The 24761-nt window shown below is 33.5% G+C and overlaps 1 protein-coding gene across 4 annotated transcripts in view; it reads left to right on the plus strand.

Moving 5' to 3' along the window:
- The window catches only part of LOC138325096 (scavenger receptor cysteine-rich domain superfamily protein-like), a 56033-nt gene that overhangs the window by 10611 nt on the left and 20661 nt on the right, over positions 1-24761 (plus strand). For all 4 annotated transcript variants that reach the window (XM_069270509.1, XM_069270511.1, XM_069270510.1 and 1 more), the window contains exons 4-17: positions 2176-2326; positions 2578-2753; positions 4479-4626; positions 10414-10592; positions 11708-11858; positions 13353-13525; positions 14947-15097; positions 15791-15969; positions 17229-17379; positions 17514-17689; positions 17887-18037; positions 18525-18709; positions 19379-19535; positions 20824-20993. In XM_069270509.1, coding sequence (XP_069126610.1) covers positions 2176-2326; positions 2578-2753; positions 4479-4626; positions 10414-10592; positions 11708-11858; positions 13353-13525; positions 14947-15097; positions 15791-15969; positions 17229-17379; positions 17514-17689; positions 17887-18037; positions 18525-18709; positions 19379-19535; positions 20824-20993 — 2298 coding nt within the window. The remainder of the gene's footprint in view (positions 1-2175; positions 2327-2577; positions 2754-4478; positions 4627-10413; positions 10593-11707; positions 11859-13352; positions 13526-14946; positions 15098-15790; positions 15970-17228; positions 17380-17513; positions 17690-17886; positions 18038-18524; positions 18710-19378; positions 19536-20823; positions 20994-24761) is intronic.

The following is a 24761-nucleotide window of genomic DNA, read 5'->3' on the forward strand; positions in this document are numbered from 1 at the left end:
GATCATCTCTTAATACTAAGATTTTTTAATACCATTTTATACCATTTAAGTTATGATAAAGTAAAAATATACTGGTCGGGGGGCCGCCCTGTCTAACCTCACGAAAATCCATTCACGCTCCCTCCCATTTCTTTCATAGTTTGCAGTGTTTATGTGCTAAGTGAAATTATCCATGCGGATCTGGTTTATCTGTAATGGAACGCGCAGTACCAGTCGAATCGAACTGGCACAAGTGGTACATTTCTTGAAGCGTGACTTCTTGGATCCAAGATGGCGACCCGGTGCATTCTGTCATCGTTTCCATTTTGGTGAAAACTAAATATACTAATTATACTCGTTGTTGCTTTGTGATTTCCATCGGAATTTTTTATTTTCAAAATGCTGTTAAACTTAGAGCATACGCAGACCGTGATATTACAGTGTGACATGTCATCATGCCTCCAGCTAAAAAGCACGCAACGTTATACTGTTTAAAAAATGATTCAAAATAAAATGACAGTTTCATGTTAAGGGAACATCCAGTAGTCTTTTTCATGAAAAATCTTGATCTCTATCAATGCCTCAAAATGTTTAAGCATTTAAATGACCATGACTCATGCGACTACAGGATGATCAACAAAGTGTCTACTTTGAAATTGTGATAAAGTAACTTATAAGGATAATGACCCAATTAACATACCTGTGAGGTTTTATTTTATTTTTATGTACTCAGAATTGGCTCGTCATGTATTCATACAAGCATAGTCAAATCATATGTAAAGAATACTCGTTAAAAAATAACGTTTTTGAATATATATAAAAAATAAATAAATAAAATAAAACACAGAGTTGTTTAATATTAAGTGTAGTGAAATGAGTATTTATTAAATTTTAGTTAATTAAGGATTAACTTGAATAGATTTTTTATGTTATGGAGATATAACACAAAAATCTGAGTGTACTCTAAATAAACCGCGAAGCGGTTTATGATGAGAGTACACTCAATTTTTGTGTTATATCTCCATAACATAAAAAATCTATTCAAATTAATCCTTATAATTCAATTTACTAAAGATAATCTCTTCAACATTTAAAATTCATTTTTGGACTCTTTTGTCTATGAAATTATTACGCCGTCATCTCAGCCAATCAGAAGCGACGTTACAAACGGCGACGCTATTTTGTCCTTTATGGGCTGATAAAGTAAATTTTTAAGCCAATGGAAATGCTCGTAACAAGCAACATTGAATTATTGTCTAGTCTAATATTTATCTATTTATGTTATATTTCTTGCCTCTGTCACGGAGCCATTTCATCATCGTACATTTATTTTTTCTCCTATTATTTTTTTTCATTCTTTTATTTTCATTTTGGCATTCGATTTCATTCTCCTCATTTATACTCTTTCGTTCTCTTACTCACTTTACTGCAGCTAATAAAGAAATTACTATTTCAAATTTGTTTTAAAATTAGATCTTCTCTCAGTCTATCATATATCCAATATGAAAAAAAGATTGTTTCCAGCGATTGGGAATCCCCTACCTAGGTGGATAATCTAGTCTTCAGTGAGGTTTTATTTTAAAAGATCAAATATGAAAAAATATTGACAAGTGGAAAGAATGCAGTGATTCAATATCGTAAAGAGAATTATCTTCATTATTTTACAAGTACTGTACAAAACGTTTTCATAGTGTTGAAATTGCTTCTTTCTAGTTAATATATGTTCAAATGATAGCGGAATTTGGTATTTTTGATAGCTTTATTTGTTCTGTAACAATTACTAAAATTCATACGTTTTCTCTTAATTTGGTTTTTGTGAGGTAACGCATTTACCTTATTACCAACAAAACGATTATTAAGAGAAAAGGTAAAAATCATGAATTTCATACATACATTTTATCAGGTATCGGAAAAGCTATACATGTATCATAGTTCCCTTTTGTTTACTTGATTTATATTCGGGGCTGGTATGTCGCAGATGAATGTTTGCTTTTTATTTACAAAAAATGTTTAAGATATTGAGTATTAACCTCGAACAAAATTCAATCTCTTCGTAACTTTTATAGAAATTACAACATTTTAACTAACACACAGTGTCAAGTTAATAGATTATCGAACTTCGAAATTCATCGGGTAGGATGAAACTAACATAGTAAAAGAAAGAAAAAGGAATTAAAAATTATCAAAACTTTTTAGCAAGTGATATCGAGATTCGCCTGACTGGTGGACCAAGTCCCAATGTTGGCCGTGTAGATGTATACTATGCTGGCTACTGGGGAACCATTTGTGGCTCAGACGGCTGGGATGACAAAGACGCTGCTGTCACGTGTAGGATGTTTGGATATGGGTAATATATCTTTATATTAATTATTATTTCAACTCATAGTCATAGTATTTCGTGAAGGTGTGGGATAAATATAAACTAATATGGGTTTGTCAGGAGTACATTTCAACTATAATGTAAGATTTTGGAAACCTGCAAACCTCGTGTTGACTTAGGTTCTGATAATCTATCCCTTTGACAGACTAATGTAAGATTATAATAATTATATCTAATGTATATATTTTTAGACTATGTGTCGTCATCACATTTTTTAGTACCGGGCAGCATATATACAATAATGATTATGGACAACTGGCTGAGCCTGTGTGGATGGGTGGCGTCGACTGCGTAGGTACGGAAGACAGTCTTTTCGATTGTCTTTTCGATGGATGGGGAAATGTTCCATATTGCAGTAACTATCCAGCCACCGTTTACTGCTATAACATCACCGGTAATAACATTTTCTTTTCATTTAATATGTCATATATTGTTTATGAAAGTAAACAAAAAAGAAGCCACGCAATCGAAGCAGTTCTGCAACGTACCCTATTCGTTATAATGATTGAACCGATTTTGTTTTATGGGTTGGGATTCTAAAACTTTTGGAATAAACCTATGTAAAAGGAGGTATTGGAAATATTGAGTATTGAGTATTGAAAATATTCTAAACAACCTCTTGTCAGATAACACAAATTACACACTATCTTACGTCAAAGGTTGGGCTGCAAAATCTGCCCACGCTACATTTTTTCTTTTTTCTTTTTTTTTTTTTTTAATTATAGGTTTAGGTACATTACTACTTTATATATGGTTTTCTTATCTATTTTGCCCATTTAAAAAAAATTGCATATTTTTATTTTCTATTATTTTTGTTAATGAAAGATACTTTTTTCTGAATTGTATACCCATTTATAATGATATTTATTAATGATTTTGACTACAAATTGAGTTTTCAAGCAAAATTTTTGACAGAATAAAAATCAAGGGTATTGAGTTTGCACCAAATATTTCGCAGGTTAGCGATTTTGTCCACATTTTGAAAAACATTTTAAAAACTTATAGCAGATACTTTTTAAAAAATAATGAAATCCGGGAAAATAGCATTTCAAAGGTTGAAATGTAGCGAGAGACGATTTTCTAAAAAAAAAATCAAATTTGTCCTAGGTGATTGTTGATTCAAAATTCACCATAGTTACCAAAATAAAACAGCAATTAGTGATAGAATTACGTAACTAACATATATTCAATAAAATAAGCGCATTTTTATTATTGCATTTTCCTTAACAGTACAAAAAAGCCAAACAACTAGATATGCTCTTGGGTGAAACAAATGGTTTCTTTTGTAATATCAGAAATCAAATAATACTTGGAAAGAAATATATTTCCGTAAGTAAATTAAACTAAAAAAATGGAGGCATACCTCATAATTTGATTGGTGTCATATTTGTGTCAACCCATATGTACCAATTTTCACTAATATCTAAAGATATCTAAATTCAAACCACACTTTATAACCCCTATATACCAATTTTCAACCAATGAGTGGACTCCATTTTGTTACTATGGCAACCAATCGTTTTGAAAGTGATACCATGATATTCAACATACCCCAAAATCCCTTTGTATTGATTTTCACTTCAATCTAACATTATCTAAACTTCAGCCAATCAGAGGCCTGCATTTTGTTACCATGACAACAAATATTTTCGAAGCTGTTACCATTATATTTAGCATCCAAAATCATACTATACACTAATTTTCACTTAAATTCGACTCTAAAATCTTAAACTGGAAATGTTTAGCTAGGTATATTAACAAAACAGAGTTCTGTTGCTACTTGCAATCGCTACGTTTAAATCACCCAAAATTGTTTTCTCGGATTTTAATTTAAAAAATAATTTACACATAGACAGAGAATGTCCTGAGAGTATTTCTAATGCAGCACCTTTTTAACAGGGTTAAATGAGATGACGAAGAGCAATATTTCGTTTTCCATTTTTTTCAAAAAGTATTAATTTTTTAGAACAGAATTTTCCATTCAAAATCTGAAAATAAATGATTGAGATATAAAGTATATGTGTACTCAAATAATTTATGAATAAAAAATGAAGAATATTTAACAAAGAATGACCTGTTATTAAAAAAGAAATTAGAATTACATTTATTTTTTATTTAGCAAGCCCTGATTTTCGTCTTACTGGCGGGTCAGCACCAAATGTAGGTCGTATAGATGTGTATTATAATGGTGTCTGGGGATCTATTTGTGGTACGAATGACTGGGACTACAGGGACGCTAAAGTAGCGTGTCGCATGTTTGGATATAGGTAAATATGATGATAATATGCAAATCAGTTATTATAACTCTTTGTAGTTTATTTGTTTGCTGGCATTGGCTTAATTGTTACAGTATAAGCGCAAAAAGGAAAATAATGGCGGCATTATTTATAACGTCGCTTCAGCTGTATTTGGCTCTTGCTACTGTCACAAGTCACATTAGTTAACGAAACTGACACGAAATATCTTGAACATCGCAGAAAGTATGTTAAAGCATTAAACTATCTTTCTATGGCATCTATGGTCGATATACATGCCAGAACTTTGCAGACAATCTTCATTATGCGCGCTCTTCGTAAAAAGTATATTAGTTTAAAACTATAATTGACATGACGTCACATAGACGTCAGAAGGACGTCATAATCCAACGGTGGATTTTGGTCAGATACAAGTTGGATGTGAAAGTTTTTTAGACGTCAGATTCTGACCTTGTATAGATGTTGTAATCTGTTGTCAGGTTTTGACGTGATATGGACGTTAGATGTTGACGTACACTTCAGGGTATATCATTTTTTAATTAAATTAAACTCAACAGCACTGATATTGTTAACATTAAATTAAGGCACTTGGCATATTTGCATTCATTTTTACCACTGACTTAAAATTTAACTTTACATTTTTTCAAATTTTATTTTTAAACAGAAATGCATGGTATATGTCTTATACTTTAAAATCTTTATTGGACAAGGAAGTCATTCAAACCGTGTGGACAAAACAAATTGTCAAATTTTCGAGGCGATCTGCCCCTTTACCAAGACATACAAAACCAACATGATTACATAATAGAATACGAACAGTAATGCGGGACAAAGTAGACAAATATTTAAATATACAGCACAATGTAGCGCAATTTAAAATCTTTTTATTGATGTTAAATAATTATATATGTATACATTATTTACAGTACGAAACACGCACACATACCCAACTAATCACAAGTGTTTACTTTATCTTCGCCGAGTATCCGATTACATAATGTGAGCTCTGTACGTATATTGGCGAGCGTGTGCATGTAAGAACTTACCTTGATGGTCTGTCCTTTATCATCGTGTCACAGGATGGAAAACGTACGGGAGGAGGTTAATTGCCTGTTTATGTTGGTGTCGAGCTGTGCAAAATCGCGCGCACATAGACAAAGGAATTGATCGGAAATATGATTTGTTTTTTATATCAGTGTTTTAATAGCAATCGTTTAAATTTCGTAACGGTATATGCATTCACTAAGGAGCTATAAACAATAATGTTTATGAATACAAAAAACAAAAACGACCAATAAATAAATAATTTATTGAAAATGTAGTACTAGTCCTGGCCCATATATCCCCCTTGTAAACGTACTGCATATGCACGGCTTCGGAGACAATCCTGTATCACATTAAAAGTCGGACACTAGCATCGAAATATTGTTCCCTGGACCCCACATGAACAACTGTGAAATAAAATATCTCCGGGATGACCGTATTATCAAAACATGATAACCGTAATATTGAGAGCTTTTGACCGTAATATTTCATAATTTTGAATGTGGCCCCAAAGATGACTGTTATATGATATAAAACACTGAATGGTATAAACTCTTAGTATGAACTTACTAGAATCAGGCGGATCAGTATGGAAACCAATTAGCCTAATATATACAGCACGCCATGCAGATAAATGATCTAGCACTAAAACGTCCTTGGTGTAAGTTTCCTCCTTTATGCTGTGGTGCTCATTATACGCATTGGATATCTAATATGTCAGTCAAATTGATTTAAACATGGGAATATCGAATTATAAAACTTTTAAACTCCATATTACACAGTCAATTATGATTGATAATCTATATATATGCATATATGCTTTGATTATTGCATTATTAATAGACCAAGGTCATAATATTTTTATTTTATTCATAATTAGCCTGATGTGTTTGCCAAATAGGAAATGTAATGGTTTTCACTAAATATTTCCTACATTTGTATATAATTATCTATCTCCATATACCGAAGCCGTAATCCATTTTCACTTATTTCGTTATCTTTTATTAGTGCTAGTACATGTACATATATAGCCGTCACGTGATGTCATGATCTGTACACATACATTGATTCAGCGAATTCCCCGAACACCAACTCTGGTAAAGACAAAGGGAGGTGTTTATGTAGGGAACCCTTTGAAGTTTAGTTATAGTCTGTTTCAAAATCTAACACCAACTCAGGTAACTTTTCAACCAGGTAATTTTTATACTCATACCTATGATAAGATACATAATAATAATAATAATAATGCATGATAATGTCACACATTTTTACACAACATTTACAATTAAAAAAATATTCTTCATTAGTAAAAATGCCCAGCCATTAATTGGCTTACGAGACACGAATGTACTAAAATTATGAACAATATATGTGAATAAAACAACATTATCAGTTAAAGTTATAATAAGTCAAAATTACTATTATAGAGATCGCCTTCTCCTCATTGCTAAAAAGATATATTTAGCAAGACTAACTTGTAAAACATCATAATTCATTAAAAAGATAAGTTGATTATCAGAAGACATACTTTCAAAATGTTCACATAAAACAGTTACTCTATCAATTATGTAAGTTTTCCTTAAATCACAATACGCTTTACAGTTAACAATAAAATGAACATAATGCATCCCAATTCTCCTGTAAGATATCGTTCCAGTAAGGTTTATATAACGAATTGCGTTTGTAACTATTATACGAGTTCTGTGTACTACAGTTTTGTTAATGTTTAATTTGTATAAAATGTTGTACACTAGTGGAAGAGGGAAAGGGTTGATATAGGCACCGCCTGTTACCCAATCCCATTTTATATAATTTATATAAAATAAAATATTTTTAATTGAATTGATATGCAAAATAGTTCCTGCCAATTTAAGCAAGGTGCAGCAGCTGTGATGCTGATCATGAGTCGGCTTATGTCATCAAGTCAATGGTTCCGTTCTGGTATCCCAAATAATGTCTGTATATTCTAAAATTGGTCTGATATAGGAGAGATACAAAGTTCTTGGTGAGTTTCTATCTAGTTTATGTTTCAATGTTCGTAATAAGTTCTGTCTTGATGAAACTTTTTCACAAATATTAAAGATGTGATCCGACCATGATCTTTTTTTTTGATCAGCCCATGAAGAAATTGACGATAGATCATCATCCAAAAACTCTGCATGTATTACTGTCAGTAAAAGGTCATCGTCATTATCAATACAGAGATGTGTCATCAGCAAATATTTTTATATAAGATATTACATTATCTGTTAAGTCATTTATAATCAATCGGAAAAGAAAAGACCAAGTACTGAACCTTGCGGTACTCAAGCATTTATCGGTTTTTCATTAGATTACCGGGTAATTGATATTCGTTTATGAATACGAGTTGTTTTCTGTCAGATAAGTAGGCTTCAAACCAATCATACAGTTTACCTTTAATTCCATATGGTTTGTTTTTTTCAACTTATAGATTAAGTTTTAACAGATACAGTTTACCTTTAATTCCATATGGTTTGTTTTTTTCAACTTATAGATTAAGTTTTAACAGATACTTAGGTATACAGGAGAGAAAATGTACTTTGTGCAATTCAGGCTCTATAGAAGATGAGACTCATTTTCTGATAGATTGTGACTTTTATTCAGATTTGAAACTTTCTCTATACAACAAAGCATCTTTTTATTTACCAAACTTCACAAACCTTGATTCTTCTCTTAAATTTCAATTTCTTATGCAGAATACGAACCTTCAATCAACGTTAGCGACCACATTATATAACATGTATAGACGAAGATTATGTTTTGATTTTGTTTAATAATAATATGTACTAGTACATGCTTTTAAGAATCCCAACCTAGATAATAATACTGATCATGTATCTCCTTACAGATATACGATAGAACCGACACCATTTTACGATCGTGACGATTTTTTTAACTATATATATATTTATATTCTTTTAAGTGTCTCGTAAGTCAGATCTGGCTGGGCATTATTATTCTAATTGGTAAATTATTTATCATGGCTGTTTTTTACCCTGTTGTAAAAATGTGTGACACTCCAATAAATAAAATATTGTATTGTATTGTATTGTATTGTACTGTATTGGTATAATATATATATGATATTATATCTAAGTCTGGTTTTAATGCCTTACTCGATCAAAAACTTATATCACAGAAAATAGATGAATATAGTGATCGATCCTATCAACAAAGGGAGGAAACATCTTCACTTATAAGAGAAATTCCTCCACTAAGTGTTTAAAAGGGTCAATTTATGATATTTTAGATCATATCTGACATTATCTGTTTCTCCCCAATCAGAAGAAATCCTCTGAATTAAAGAGGAAGATTCTCATCCTTGAAAACTGAAAAAATAACACAGTCAAGTATAGATCAATAATAAACTGTAAATTCGACAATTCTAGTACAGATGTTTTATAAAGTGTATAAAATCTGAAAACTAAAATAAGTCAGAAAGTATAAGAAAATGATGAAATTGAATGATCTAGAATAGTATTTATATTAAATATTTACACTTATAAAGCTTGAAAGTGTACAAATACAAGTCAAGTTGATAATTTAACGTTCTATTCAAATATCATGGCAAGTATGATTTTTTCTGAAGTATGCCTCTGTTTTATACACCATTCTGCAGCATCTTGAGAATAACAGTTACTGATTTGCTGATCACCTACCTTGTGAGTTGATTTACCTGAGATTTACCTGTGATCTTGCACTGAGAACAATTTTGAGATAGACTATAACTCCCTATCAACACACCTTAACCCCTATGAAAACACCCCACCCTACCCAGAGTTGGTGTTCGGGGAAGACCCCATTGATTCGATATAAGAATGTTATAACATAACCGTTGAATGTATAACTACATATGACTAACGTTTTATATAGAAATGCAACTATAAAACTTCAGTTTGAAGAACCTTTCAAAGCATATTACGGTCATCTATATTTTATATTTCGGTCATCTGTTTTTTTCCCAACACGTTGTATATTACGGTCACCTCGGAGATATTTTTTCTAGCGTCTATTGAAAGCATACACTATCAGTGTAAACCGATAGGATTTTCAGATACAACAGGTTAAACTCTTCCATTTGAAAAGCAATGGAAAACATTCGACTTCATCTTAAACCATCAAAACTAGCCAAAAACCGCATCCATCTTTGATGACCGTTATATATATATTACGGTCCACAGTGTATGCACAGTGGTTAATATAACAAAACAAGCTCCAGACCCAAACCATCGTCTGATCATGGTGATCAAGAGCGACTCGGACTAGCCTTGACCACCAATATATGAATGGAATTCCAACGAAAGTCGTGACGCCACGTATGAAGCAGTGTTTCAACTGTAGTGACAAAACAGTAAAAATTACCACTTCATTTCTTCAAAATGCCAATAATGTTATATTAAGAATTAGAATAAAATATGAATTCTTTCCCTTTGATTGTTCTTTCGCTTTAAATATTAGGGCTATATACTTCGCGGATGTACGCACATTTGTATTATATGATCGGGTACAGGAAAATAGTCGTTCAGCTCACAAATTATATTCACCCAGATAAGATAAAACAAAATGACCTTATTTTGTCTGCAAACTTTCAATTAGACATGTACCAAAGATTAAAAAACACAGCCAATTTTTTGTATTTTATTTCAATATTCTAGAGACCGGTGGACAGTCTATATAATAATTAATGATAGAAGAGCTAAATACTTATTGTTGGTTAATCATTTTACATTTTAGCGCCGGTCGAAGTATATATCGTTCAAAAAGGTACGGGGATGTAACAGAACCAGTGTGGATGGCAGGCGTTGACTGTGTCGGTACGGAGAAGAGTCTAGCAGATTGTCCATTCGATGGATGGGGAGCGGTTGGATTTTGCATTAGCTCTCCCGCGACCGTTTTCTGTTACAACACCACAGGTATGTAAAGTATCCACCTATACAATATATCTCCTAACAGATAGTAGCCTATAGAGGATATTCCTTGGTTTTTTTTGATGAATTACAATACTGTTATATATCATTGAGAGGTGTTTAAACTTCGATAGTTTATTTAATATGTCAAAGTTTCCACCTCACAAATGTAACTGTCATTCATCAAGAAACAATGGATATTATATATTCATTACATTTCTTTGTCTCTATATTCTCTAATTAAATAAAACACTTTTAAGCTCCATTTAATAAAAATGATAAATTGATAAGAAAAATGCACGTAATACTATTTTTTCTGGTTTATCATTTCAAAAAAAGGTATTCCCGCCAAAATGACATTTTCCCTGTAAATGCCTTACAGGGGTAATCGTTCAACGAAAGTGGGAATGACCAAGAGGGTCAAATTATCATAATCACACACATAGAGGGCGCTACTGATGTCTTTCGTTATGCGTGCAAACCACCAGAAATTACTGGCATGGATTTCTGCGACGTATTCATAAGCTTTACAAATTACTGATCTTTTGATCAACAACATAACATATTTTTCTCTCATACTTACAGGTGTAATACTGACTGGTTGCGGGCAATACACATATGCCGCCTGAGGCTGTATTGCTCGGTATTTCTAGGTACAATTTGATTTTTTTCGGAAACTAGACTAAAAAAAGATACAAACAACGGAATTTGCGTTGAAAATATCACGCAATTTCCATGTATGGAGAATTGAATTTATTTCAAAACGGCGGATAATCATAGTAGTAGAATAGCAATAAAACGTCGAGGAATGGGAAACAAATATCCTCAGCATCTTTTTTTTAAACCCTCGGCAAGTCTTAATCAACACATTGGATCTTTTTGGACCTCTAGTATCTCATGAGTCAGTAGACACTGACACTGATATTCCCACAGTTAAAATTTCCAAATGGTAGACATTAGAATGATTATGTTTTTGAGTCATTGTATGAAATGGAATGAAGAAAGTAGGAGACGCCTAATTAAATATGAAGTAACAACATTTTTCCATTATTGACATAATACATCATTTTAATCCTACACGCTAAAAATGCAATTAAGTCGGAAACTAATTGTTTGTTCAGAAAGCGGAATTGCCGTCCGCCTCACGGGCGGAACAGAACCAAATGTTGGTCGTGTGGAAGTGTACTACAGTGGTTATTGGGGAACGATTTGTGGCTTCTTCTCCTGGGATGATAATGATGCCATCGTGACGTGTCGGATGCTTGGATACAGGTAATACTGTTCTGAAAACATAGAGTGTGTGCTATTTTATGTTCATACAATTTGGTGTATTCTCTTGATCTGCTAGTGATGGATAACAACTGTTTCTGAAGGCTATCGTCATGGCGTAATTTTAACCAATTTCAATATCATAATATATACTGAGCAGCGCCGATGAAAACGCAACACTGTTATAATATACAAAATTTAATGGTAACAAAAATTTCACTGAAAAAATCTTTATTTCATTACAAAGGTATACATTTCGAGGGTCGTTTCCTACCAGTGAGTTGGTCAAAGATTGCCCGTGAATGAAATTCATTTTCGCACTTTCAACATCTAATGTGGCCACCATTTGCCTCCACACAAGCACGACACCTACGTGGCATAGACCGAACAGACGCTGAATTCTAACTGGCTGAATGTTCCTCCACTCCTCCCGAAGGGTAATTTCAAGTTCACGTCGATTTTGCGGTTGTGGCTGACGTCGTTTGGGTTGGGGTTGTAGCAGTGTCATGGTGTGAGGAGGGATATCCTTCGACCGCAGGACGCCCCTTGTTATCGTGGACGGTAATCTGACTGCACGGCGTTACATCGACGAAGTCCTACAAACTACCGTTGTACCGTTCTTTCGTAATCATCCCGAAGTCGACATTCTACAGCAAGACAATGCTCATGCGCACTCAGCAAGGTTGACCACAGACTTCCTTATTCAACAGAACATTCAAACACTGCCCTGGCCTGCCTTTTCCCCTGACCTCAGTCCGATTGAACACTTGTGGGACCAGTTAGGTCAAGCTAACTGGTCCCAAAAGTGTTCAAAACAAAGCCCTAACTTCGTGACGCTGGGTATCCGTAAGTCATGGCATCTTTTTCCAAACTAAACGGCGTTTTCAAAATCTGAATGTGGGAAACAGTCTTCCTATCCACAAGGACTGTACACGTGTTATGGGTTTGTTTGTTTGTTTGTTTGAGTTTTACGGCCCATCGACAACTAAGGTCATTTAGGGCCAAACTACAAGTCAGGCATTAATATCAGGATAAAAGATCAGGGTAAGAAAAGGCAAGTAAGGACTAAAACACAGATTGTAAACGTTTATTTGATAAAAAAAAAGTTTGCATGGGATAAAATAGTTTTGGCTAAAACACATGAGAAAACTCATGCACAATGTTGATGAAACGATGAAATGTTGAGTTGATACGATGTATGAGTACACCAAGCGCGACTTGATACCGAGTGCACGTGCAGATAGGTACTTTGTCAACAATCGATCGCTTCACGGCCCGAGAGCAAGTTTAGTCATGCGAATCATTATTAGGTAAGGTGCTCAAAGTTTTACATTATTAATTTGTTTGATATGAACAAAAAATTTAATTGAAAAATATTCAATTAAAAAGTGTTGCGTTTTCATTGGCGCTCAGTACATATTTTGTGAATAGCAAAAATGATGAATAATAAACAAACATAAAAGGTCTTCACTTAAAACAACGTAAATTTATTTCTAGTGCCGGTTACGCGATATATCCGTCGAGAAGCTATGGACTTCTTTCAGAGCCTATATGGATGGGAGGCGTTGGCTGTCTTGGTTCGGAGACCAGTCTAGCAGACTGTCCCTTCAACGGATGGGGACGAGTCGATTTATGCACCCCTGCAACCGTGTCCTGCTATGAAAAAACAAGTATGTAGGGAAAGGCTTTTTCTTTCAATGTAGGCTTATCACTTTCAGATGAAACAGAACTAATGACTTTTTATAGATTGATAGAACGAAAGTTTTGATTTTTTTTGCTATAATGCTGGAATTGCACCAATCTGATTAAAATACATATCAATATTATCACTACAGTATGTTTGACAAGATGATATGACAACATCTTATTAAGGGTTCATGTTCAGATGACCTATGAAAATGGTCAATCAAATTGCTGCTGCCAGAATCTTGGCCGGGGACGAAATAGTTTGAAAATGATGTCAGATTTTTTTCGTTTATGTCATCTCGCCCAAAGAGCGCAATAAAGCTAAATGTATATATACTGGGTCGAAATGGTGTTTACAACTTGCAAGGTGTAGAAAAATGAATTATCATCATTTCTTTATTTGACGCAATTTTATTGTTTCTTATGCAGAAAAAATGCTTCAGAAGGTAAAGTTATACGGATAGTTTGGGCTCTTTTTGGCCCCAAAATTCACCGACTTTTGAATTAACATGTAAGAAAATAAGAGAAATATAAGTACAACCCAAGCAAATTTGAATATTTTGTCACTTTTTGCCTATTTGTGATAGCTTTTGCCTAAAAGCAATAGCGTGCTGTCTTAAAGAAATTTAATATGAATATGAATATTATGTAGAAATTTCAAATACATTTATAGGTGAAATATTGAGGGTTTTTTTTCAAGGACGCGTTCTATGACTTCGCGATGAAAAAGGCAACAATTGACACAATTTCCAAATTTTCATTATTTATGCATATTAAGGATGTTATCATAACAACTACTGCTGCAGTATTACACAACCGTCATACCTATTGGATCAAGGGTGTACTCGATATTTGCTATTCAACAATTTAACATCAATATCAGTTTTGGAAATTTTATGGGTTTAGGAATCAACAAGGGTACAAAACATGTTTAGTCCTTTCATCTACTAAAAACTGTTCTGTAAGGTCTTATTTGGTTATTAAGTTTAAATCTTATCTAAATAAATCTAGCGTAAAACTACAATGCCGAACTTTTGCTATTAAACGTATGCTTCTATCAAAAAGCCATGGCGTACCGTAAACTTCTCACCTTCCACACTTTCCAAATAAGAACCTTTTTACTAGCTTCATACAGGACGTCAATGTGACGTTTTTAAACCACTTCTGAAAACAAATTTCATACTTCATAAAACAGGGTACAAATAAGCATTGTAACGTGATGATCTCTGATGATCTGGGGTTTTAAAAGAAGCGCAAATACTACTTAGAAAACAAAATTTTACCCAAGGTGGATGAGGACGACCAAATATGATATTTGATAAAGGTTATCCAAAATGATATCAACAGAAGCGTTTGCATCTTTTGTTTAGAAGGGATAGTCCCAAACCTAAATATTATATTCTAGACGACGCTTTTAAAGTCCGCCTGACTGGAAGTTCAGAGCCACATGTAGGCCGTGTAGAGGTGTATTACAGTGGTATCTGGGGAACCATTTGTGGATACAACGATTGGGACTTAAAGGACGCTATTGTGACATGTGGAATGCTTGGTTACAGGTAATGATCCTACATATCATGTAAGCTGCAACCTAATAATCCTGTGTGAATGTAAACTGCAATTAACTGACAGAAGCTTAGTTACTATTGATGACCACATGATCGGTAGTATCATTAGAAGTGGTAGGCATCCTCTATGGGAAAACCCACATTGATATTGCCAGTGCTCTATTAAATTTGAGAGCAATAGATCGTTAGACTACAGCATCTATTCCTGAATAACTAATCTCGACTCTCCTTAGTCTCCCGCCAAAATAAAACTTGTATTGTAAGTTACTAACCGTGTATTCTGTTAACTGCCTACATGTCCTTATAGGTGATATTCGAAACTAAAACAAATTGTCCGTTACTTACTTCGTTTCGGTCGAAGCGAGATGCTTCTTTGATGAGTATGAAAATATTCATTCACTAAACCGAATGAGAGTGTACTGATTTTTACTACCGTCTAAAAATATAATTATTTGGCGGCCGCAATATAAAACATTTTCGTTCTCATGGAAAATATTTTACAATGTGAGCCTAATACGCCTCTATAATTTATAATGGGTTTGGAAAAACAAAATCTAAGAAATAAATATTTTATACTAGAGTACTGGATAAAAAATTCATACCTTACACAATCCAGCATAAATGAAATAACGACAATTGAGCAAACACATGGGAACACATCTAAATAATTCCGTTGATTTTCAGCACTGGTCGTCCTATATGTTGTTCGAGAAATTACGGGGATCTCACAGAGATTATCTGGATGAACGGCGTTGATTGTACAGGCACAGAAAACAGTCTAGCTGACTGTCCTTTCGACGGATGGGGGCAGATTAGCTCATGTAATACCTATGCTGCTGGTCTGTTCTGTTATAATGTCACAGGTAGGTTATAAAGTTATTCTTGCATTTCGCCTGGTCGTGTAACACAAGCGGCGACAAAAAAAAACAATATTCAAGAGGGTGCATCTTAATACAATTTCATGAAGAGACACATCTTTGCCCTACTCATAATATCGTTGAGTAGGTTTTCTCCTTTTGTAATCTGTATATAATTTGACATTGAGTGGTTATTGTCTAAAATCATTAAAGAGTAATGTTTAACAATTTCTTGGGGATGATATCATACTTTAAAAAATATTGTTCATTCAATGTTTACATATGATAAAATCATTATGGGAGCAACATCTCCTGTTTTTATAACCTGATACAGTTTACATGCGTTTGCTAATGCGTAAAATGGAAATCATATCAAGTCAAAGTTTATTTTTTGAAATTAATTTTAGTATCTGACTGAAAAGCAAAGTTTATTTTTTTAAATTAATTTTAGTATCTGACTGAAAAGCAGAGTCGCAAAATTCTGGCTTACATCAAGCTACACTAATCAACTATTTACTTTGTTATATTTCCATTCAACTTTTAGTTTTCGGTTTAATCTATGTAAACTAGATGGGAAGTTATCAGGCTATGAAAACGCATCTAATAAAACGTATCGTATGCAGGTAATAGGCCGATTTATGATAATTACGAGATAATTACGTTTTTCGAATGAAGAGAAAACGTCTTAAAATGCGGACACAAAGACCAACGTTTTGATGATATATTTTCATACATTACCATCGTCAGTTACCCACGCAATCAGACTACACTATGTTGCGGTCTGATACCTCTTGCTGTATGAGCTTATTGCAATTGATGAGGAACTAATTAGTTACATTAAATATGTTTATAAGTAAAGCTACATGACCTTTGAATATTAACAAGCATTGTCACCTTGCATGGTTTTATGCTTTCCACGTACGTAGACAATGTTGTAAGATGATAATTCAATTTATATAACTAATCAGTCCTATTTAGTAAATATTTTAAAAATAAAATCTGCTGAGGTAACTTCCACTCAATCCACTCTATCACGTTAAAGATTTGAATGTAATGTACAAATCTGAACTTATTAATAATAATTCATACGAAGAATACAATTTACTTAGTGGTTGTCTTTATAAGGCCTACTTATTCTATATCAAAACTTCGTTTTGCAAATAATCTAAGCAACAAGTGTATTTCATCTTGCAAAATATTTGCATTAGTCTGGGAAAATACCTTAAAAATTATTATTTGTAACAAATGTAAGATTGTTTGTTTAGGTGATAGTATTGATGTCCGTCTTACTGGAGGTTCAGAACCAAATATTGGCCAGGTGGAGGTATACTACAGTGGTTATTGGGGAACTATCTGTGACTGGCGTGACTGGGATGACACAGATGCTAACGTCACCTGTAGGATGCTGGGATATAGGTAATGACCTTCCACTTAAATAAGCGACTGTATAATCGACCTAAGAAAACATATAACAATCATTACTTTCATGGAGCAAAATCAACAAAAGATTATGTAAATACAATATCAATAATCATGTACTTCCTTTTCAGTACTGGTGTATCTCGATTTAGCAGAAGTTACGGGAAACTCACAGAACCCGTATGGATGGGAGGTGTGGACTGTTACGGCACAGAGGAGAGTTTAGCAGATTGTTCCTTTGACGGATGGGGACAGGTCGGTGATTGCGGTGCCCAAGCAGCCAGCGTTTTTTGTTATAACCTCACAGGTATATAAGATATATAAATCCACAGATATTCATATGTTGATTATAACAGGTTTGAGGTAATGCCATTTTCATTGCGCTACATATAAAAGCAAATACGAAGTTTGAAATATAAGTCAGAAAATGTTGATGTGTGAAGACTGGCATGATGAGTTGATTTGACGATTGTTGTAAATGACAGAACGTCCATTTTGTATTAGGGGAAGATATTTCCGTCCGGTTGACCGGAGGTTCAGAACCACACGTTGGCCGTGTTGAGGTGTTCTACAGTGGTTACTGGGGAACTATCTGTGGCGACAACGACTGGGATTTCAGGGATGCCAACGTAACATGTAGAATGCTTGGATTCAGGTGATATCATATTGTGTCATCCCTATAGGTTGAAGAATTTTCTATCCTTGGGGAGGGTTGAGGAGGTTGGACTTTATTAGGAGAAAGCAAATAATAATGGCGGGGCTTGTTCTACTAGCTCATAAAATATCAATGTGTTATAATTATTTAACTACAGTATGCGTTTCCTAATCATCAAATTCTATTTCGCTTATCTCAGAAAAGTGTTTGTAGAATTACAAAAAGCAGAAAATGTCGTTAATTTAATTGCATTATTTCAGAAATGCAGATTTTGAATTTACCATCTTTAATACCAAAAAGGTATTTGAAAAGATAAATGTCAAATTAAGACAACGTCACTCGCTTAAGTCTAGATCTAGTACTGATTTAATTGCAATGTTATGAAAGAATTGCATCCACGGTTTGGCGTTAATATTTCACTAATATCACTTTTATTTCTTCAGTATTATGATTTTGTAAATATTTCAACTTTTGAATTGTTTTTTAGTACTGGTCGTGCTATATATCATGCAACACAGTACGGGCTTCTGGCAGAGCCTGTTTGGATGAACGATGTCGATTGTAACGGTTCAGAGGACAGTCTAGCAGACTGTTCATTCGAAGGATGGGGGCGATGTAGTGACTGCTACTATCATCAGTACCCGGCCAGTGTTTTCTGTTACAATCTTACAGGTAGTGTTATGAGTGATGTTAGAGCTTTATATCGCTCTACAAAAACAGCACCTCAAAAAATATCTCAATGATTCGACTATTTGTGATGTGTTATGACTACATATTGAATATTCCGATTTCTATGTTAGAGATTCAATGCAGGGTTCTCAAAAAAGGTGGATGGGGTTTAAAATTAAGAATAATTTATATTTCAATTTGTGTGGAATACATATTTTCGGTTCAACTGCTAGAAACATAAGAGACGTTCATATCAGCTTTTTATAGTTTGCCAGCGTTATTTTGCACATGAAAGTAATTTTAGAAATCCTCAAAAAAAACTAATCTTAAATTAGGACATATTCTAAGCGAATTATAATTAGAAGTAGTGCATTGCTTATAGAATCATGATTTTTAGAATAAACGATATAAAAAAACTAACCAAACAAATTTGGTTATTATTTATGTTCTTGGAAAAACGCATGTTATCAGAGATTGGTATTCAGGAATTGGTATTTTTGTAAGTAATTATATTTATTCAAAGACCATCCGCAGACACCTTTTTTTTAATTTATCTATGAAAAATATTGGTGACATACTTCAATTTTATTTTTCCTGAAATCTATGTGACATAAAAATAGATAGATGATGCTTTTAAAATCACTCTGATTTCCATTTATTTTTCTATACTAGTGAACACTTCTGTGGAAATAAGACTACTTGGCGGATCAAATGAATCTACCGGCGTTGTAGAAGTGTACTACGGCGGTCATTGGGGAAGTGTCTGTACCTCCAAACATGGTTTTGATAACAGTAGTGCGACGGTCGCGTGTAGAATGCTGAATTACAGGTAACGCAATGACAGTGTGTTTATTTTGTAAATATTTTCTAACGTTAGCCCTTCGTTTACCAGTTAAGTAGGCGTATCTTCCTACTAGGCCTCTACAGATCTAAAAGGTTTTTTTTAAGTGAAAATATCATAGACAAATTTCTACAATTTTAAGAACATTTTATAAACTCTCATTTTGCAGTTTAATCATTAATTTTGCTCAAGCCGTCCTTTTACCGTTTTACTGACCCATGTTTTTCGTTCGAGTCCAGCAACCTTGCGGTACCGAAGAAGAATAAACTGCGCAATGTCCCTGTGTGATGTGTGTCGCAACTACGCCATAACATCCCCATTACAAGCCAATGATAAGGCCAAAGCGACGATAAGATATACTATATAACAGTCAATGAATATTGATATACCTTAAATTAGTTAACTGGTATCAAGGCTAAAGGCTACAAAAACCACTTTAACAATACCGGTCCCTTCACATTACGGTAACTCTCCATTTTGAACCGAAGCTGGAGACAACCGTATCACACCGTCCAGAAATTATATTTTCGCAGCTTTGGCGAACGATTTTCGCAATTATTTCTTGATCTATTGAAAATGGTTCATGTTCCATCCGGATAACACTGAAATGTTTTTCTAAATTGCAATACTGTATTTACGCTCTATTTTAATTAGCTACTTTCTAATGACCAACTATTTTCTTACGTCTCCCGTTCTAGACTTGTACAAGCCCAGATCTAGGGAGCCTTGCACAACTTTTAATAAAAACAATGAAGATTAAATACCATTGAAATTAAATGTAAGCATTAGATTTTGCTTTGGTCGATTTCACGAAGAAGCAGTTTCATTCAATTTGTTTCAAAAGGAACTCAATTCATCAACCCATGAAATCAACCAAAGCAAGATTAAATCCTAAAATATATCTGGTTATTTCTTATTCTACAGACTTCTAATTATGTTTTATAAACGTACTCTATTTCCTTAAAATGAATTTAAATATCACTAAATCGCACGCAAACTACAGTTAGTCTTTAAATCAAATAATGAAAATTCACAAGCTCGACACTGCTGATTTGAAAATAGCGGTTTATTTAATTCCTTAATTTCAGTGCAAATGGTGCTTGGCTTTAAATCAAGTGTCTGCTTTACTACGCATTTGTATATAATATTCAGGTTTTACGATATGGTTGCAAAATAAAACATCTGAAAAGTGTCAGAACAGTTAAAAACGCTATAATATTATGTATCGTTTTTATAAATGCATTAATGTATTAACTTGTAATTATATCTGTTCCAGATCTGGCAAAGCATTACCTAGTGTTTTAGGTTATACCAAAGAACCGTTTTGGATGATGAATGTCAGATGCAGCGGTACAGAATCAAGTCTGACAGAATGTCCGTTTGACGGATGGGGAATGGTGTGGAACTGTGATTACCAAGCTCTTGTCATATGTCACGACCCTTTAGGTAAAAATACTATTAATTTAATTAATTCATATTTCATATCGATCCCATCGACTCATCAAGTATGATTACTTTCATTATTCAAACACACATCAATTTATTAATTTTAAAGTATTTATTCTACTTATTACTCCAACGATGATATATACATATGTACATATGTATTGTGTTTGTTATTGTTTCGTCTTTGTGATGGTCAATCGAGAGAGTGTGCGGTGTGCGTGGTCATATTATCCCATGTCATTTATCGTATATAAATTTAAATCTCTCCCCCACCTCTCTCTTTCTCTTTTTTTCTCTTTCTCTCTCTATCCCTCTCTCTCCCATTCTCTCTCAGTACATTTTTATGAATAATTACAATACAATGGAATGTAAAATGTATTTCACAAATGATCACGATCACGACGACAGTAAGATCCATGAAGCATTATCCTGGTTTGTTAGAAGTTGTTTACAGAAGTATCTACATATTGACGTAAGTATGAAGATGTTGGTAAGTATGGAATTACATGTACATAAATTATATTTGTATTATCGTTATTTGTACATTTGCTTTGTAAAATGTAAAAATGTAACAGAATTAATGTTTAAATAAATAAGATAATTATTATAATGATTATATGTTATAAACCCTTTGCTGTATATCACAAGTTAAACTTCTCTCTATGTCGTCCCATGAGCTGTCAAATATTTTAAAACTAATTCTTATCCTCTAGGTCAAATTGTTAGAATATTGTATAATTATCCACCACCCCTTAACCTTTGTTTATGTCTATTATCAGTCTATTCTGGTTTATACACGTAGTTTATAGTTTGTAGTGGCACAAGTGTCAGTTGAAGTTACAAGTAGTCTTTGACCTATTCAGTAACATACTTTAGTTACATGTTTCTTCTACACGTTACTCGCACGCGATTCATATTTTAAGTGACTTTAATGCAACACAGTTTTCCACGGCTGTCCATTTTTTTAACGTTTGGTGATGAAAACCTTGTAGTACAGAATTCTACCACCCATTTTTCCACAAAACATCACAATCATCCATTCAGCAACAAAAGTAGTCTAGTTTGAAAATAAAGTCCCCTTCCCTTGAAATGTAGTTTTGATTGAGATATGTAGGTAAACTTCTGTCATAGTAATTATTTTTTGCTAATTGTTTATCAGGTATATATATATATAATTTTAGGTACAGTTGACATGGGTTAAACTTCAGGTTAATCATTCATTGATCAGAATCATTTTGTAATAAGATATATAAATAAATTTTCTTGTATTAAACCTTTACTGGATGATAGTGTCAAGAATTTTCATTGTATTCTAAAATGAATCAGTAAAACTTCCACCACTCTGTTAACTCACTGCTTCTACATGTACAATTTTTACAGATAATTGTTTGGAGAATGCATTAAATAAATTTATTGTTACATTCTCTTTCTGGTCAATGCATATGGCCACGTTTGATGGTTTTACCTAAAGCATTGATTTCGTCTCGCTCTAATAAAAAAAAACATTTTTGGAAGTAACAATCAAAACTGTTTGTTTCGGAACGATAAATCTGTAGTCAATATCCTGTTTTGGTTGGGTTGCTTGTGTGAAATCATTTTCAATGTACAGTATGTAGGCGTCAAATTATGAGGAATACCTATTTTCAATATTTTCAACATAGAATCAAAGCCATTTAAGGATAAACAGTATTGTCATACCCAGCTAGGTAATTGACAAACCTATGTGCAGTATTAAACGGTTTTTATTGTGATTGTTAAATAAATAAAGTCATTTGTGCTGTAACTGGGCGAAAAATGTGCCATTCTTTGTACAGTAATCCATTGAAAACCATAAAGTTTAATTGATTAAGCAATGAAAATCATACAAATGGACAGACAAACCTATATGATGCCTTATAAACGTTAGTTACAACACAGAAATTATGCACTGTAACATTAATGTGTTATGCCTTGTGTCTGTTTAGATGGAAACACACCTACAGAAATCACTTTTCAATTCTAATGTAATTACAGTAACACTTAAAAACGTGAAATGAAATTGTAGACTTTAATTTGGCTTGGTGGTCTGACATGAGTAGCATATCAACAGCTATTCTTGATTTATAAGTATGAAAAATACGGCACATATTCATTATCGACTTTAAATTATTTCATTAACAAAGCAGTGGGCTGTTTAATCAATACAGAAATAAACTCATGACATAAAATTTTGAAGTTTAGTTCATTACCGTCAGTTCACATATGTAACTGTAATATCGTAAATATCATAAAATAAATTAGGTTCTTTCTTGAAAAGTACGAACGTGCAGCATTTGCCTGTTTAATCAATTTCGCGACTAATAAATCATAAGTGTAAATACCATCATGCATTGCATCAGTTGAGATAAAAATATTATTGGGTTTTTTTTAGTTTTTAGTGGTGTATATCTATACCAGTACATGCGTAATTGTTTTAATCTAATAGAGAGGAAGCAACCCAGCCACAACACAGATATTGACTTATTCCAAATTTGGGTCCCGTGTAGAACCACGTCCATGTCGTGGGGCCTGGAAACATATCAATCGATATGGCCAAGTGTTCTGCAGTGATTTTATACTATTACTGTTAAAAAATTGATTGCTATTTTGGTAAAGGGACAAAACGTATCATAAAATTACCAAGCGTTATAAGATTCAATCCACATGTGAATCTCGCCCAACCCGTTGGTTTTACTTTGTAAAGTCCAGCTTAACGCTATTCACATCCTTTCAACTTCTATAACACAAAAGATCGCCAAGTTAATGATATGCTTGCTTTATAATAGAGCATAGCACCGTAATGATCTACCGTAAATTGGGATATTTGACGTCGGGAAAATTTGGCGTTTTTGTATCAAAATACGGTGGTTAAATTTTGGTGCGTTCCCCTATGCTATGCAAAATTTTGGTGCATAACTTGAAATGATCAAAATAAAAAATCTGAAGATTTACTTTGTCTATATATATACACTTATAGGGATTTTTAGGACAGTACCGGACTTGTTTGTGTTTCATCTTGTTTGGCTTTAATCTCTTGGATTTTGTTTCCAATCATAATGTCAACCTCATTATAACTACATGTAGCTAGTATAGGTTTGTTCTGTAGTGCCGTCTGTGTTTCTCTCACATTTCGATCAAACTTGTTGGAAATGTCACTGATATGTCTCTTATAATTAATTTGCTGTATTTCAGCTCTGAATTGTTCGGGGGTTTTTTTGTTTGACATTGTGTATCTAGTGCTCTATCGTTGCAATCGTGACAAAACCGGTGTTCACCAGAAGCTGCTATCGCTTTGTATTTCTCCTCATTCATGCCATCGTACGATATATGAAACCAACAGTACTAGTGGGTACAATATCCACATAGAAGAGCGGTATCGCCCCTTTTCACTGACGCTTGGCATTCCCCACACTTTTACGCCTTGGGGCAACTTCTGATTTAGGTGTTGAAGATGAATTATACTACATCACGGTTGTATTACCACTTTACACAGTTTATAGTTCGCGGGAAGAAAAAAAATCAAATCAAGGCAGCTACACTGACATTGCAATGAAAAAGTCAAGGTGTGGAATAAATAAATTGCTCATCGATAGTCCGTGCTTTTGGTATAATTCACACTTGTATTGTAGCGTTGTTGTTATTTACGATGAAATACTTATCTATTCGGTAGAAAAAGTCAAAAGTTTCTCCGCTGATTTTTTAGACATACATTTCTTTCCTCACCGGAAGTTACGTCATCCATGTGACCTG

The sequence above is a fragment of the Argopecten irradians genome, chromosome 6 (genome assembly GCF_041381155.1).
Source record: "Argopecten irradians isolate NY chromosome 6, Ai_NY, whole genome shotgun sequence".
NCBI lineage: Eukaryota > Metazoa > Mollusca > Bivalvia > Pectinida > Pectinidae > Argopecten > Argopecten irradians.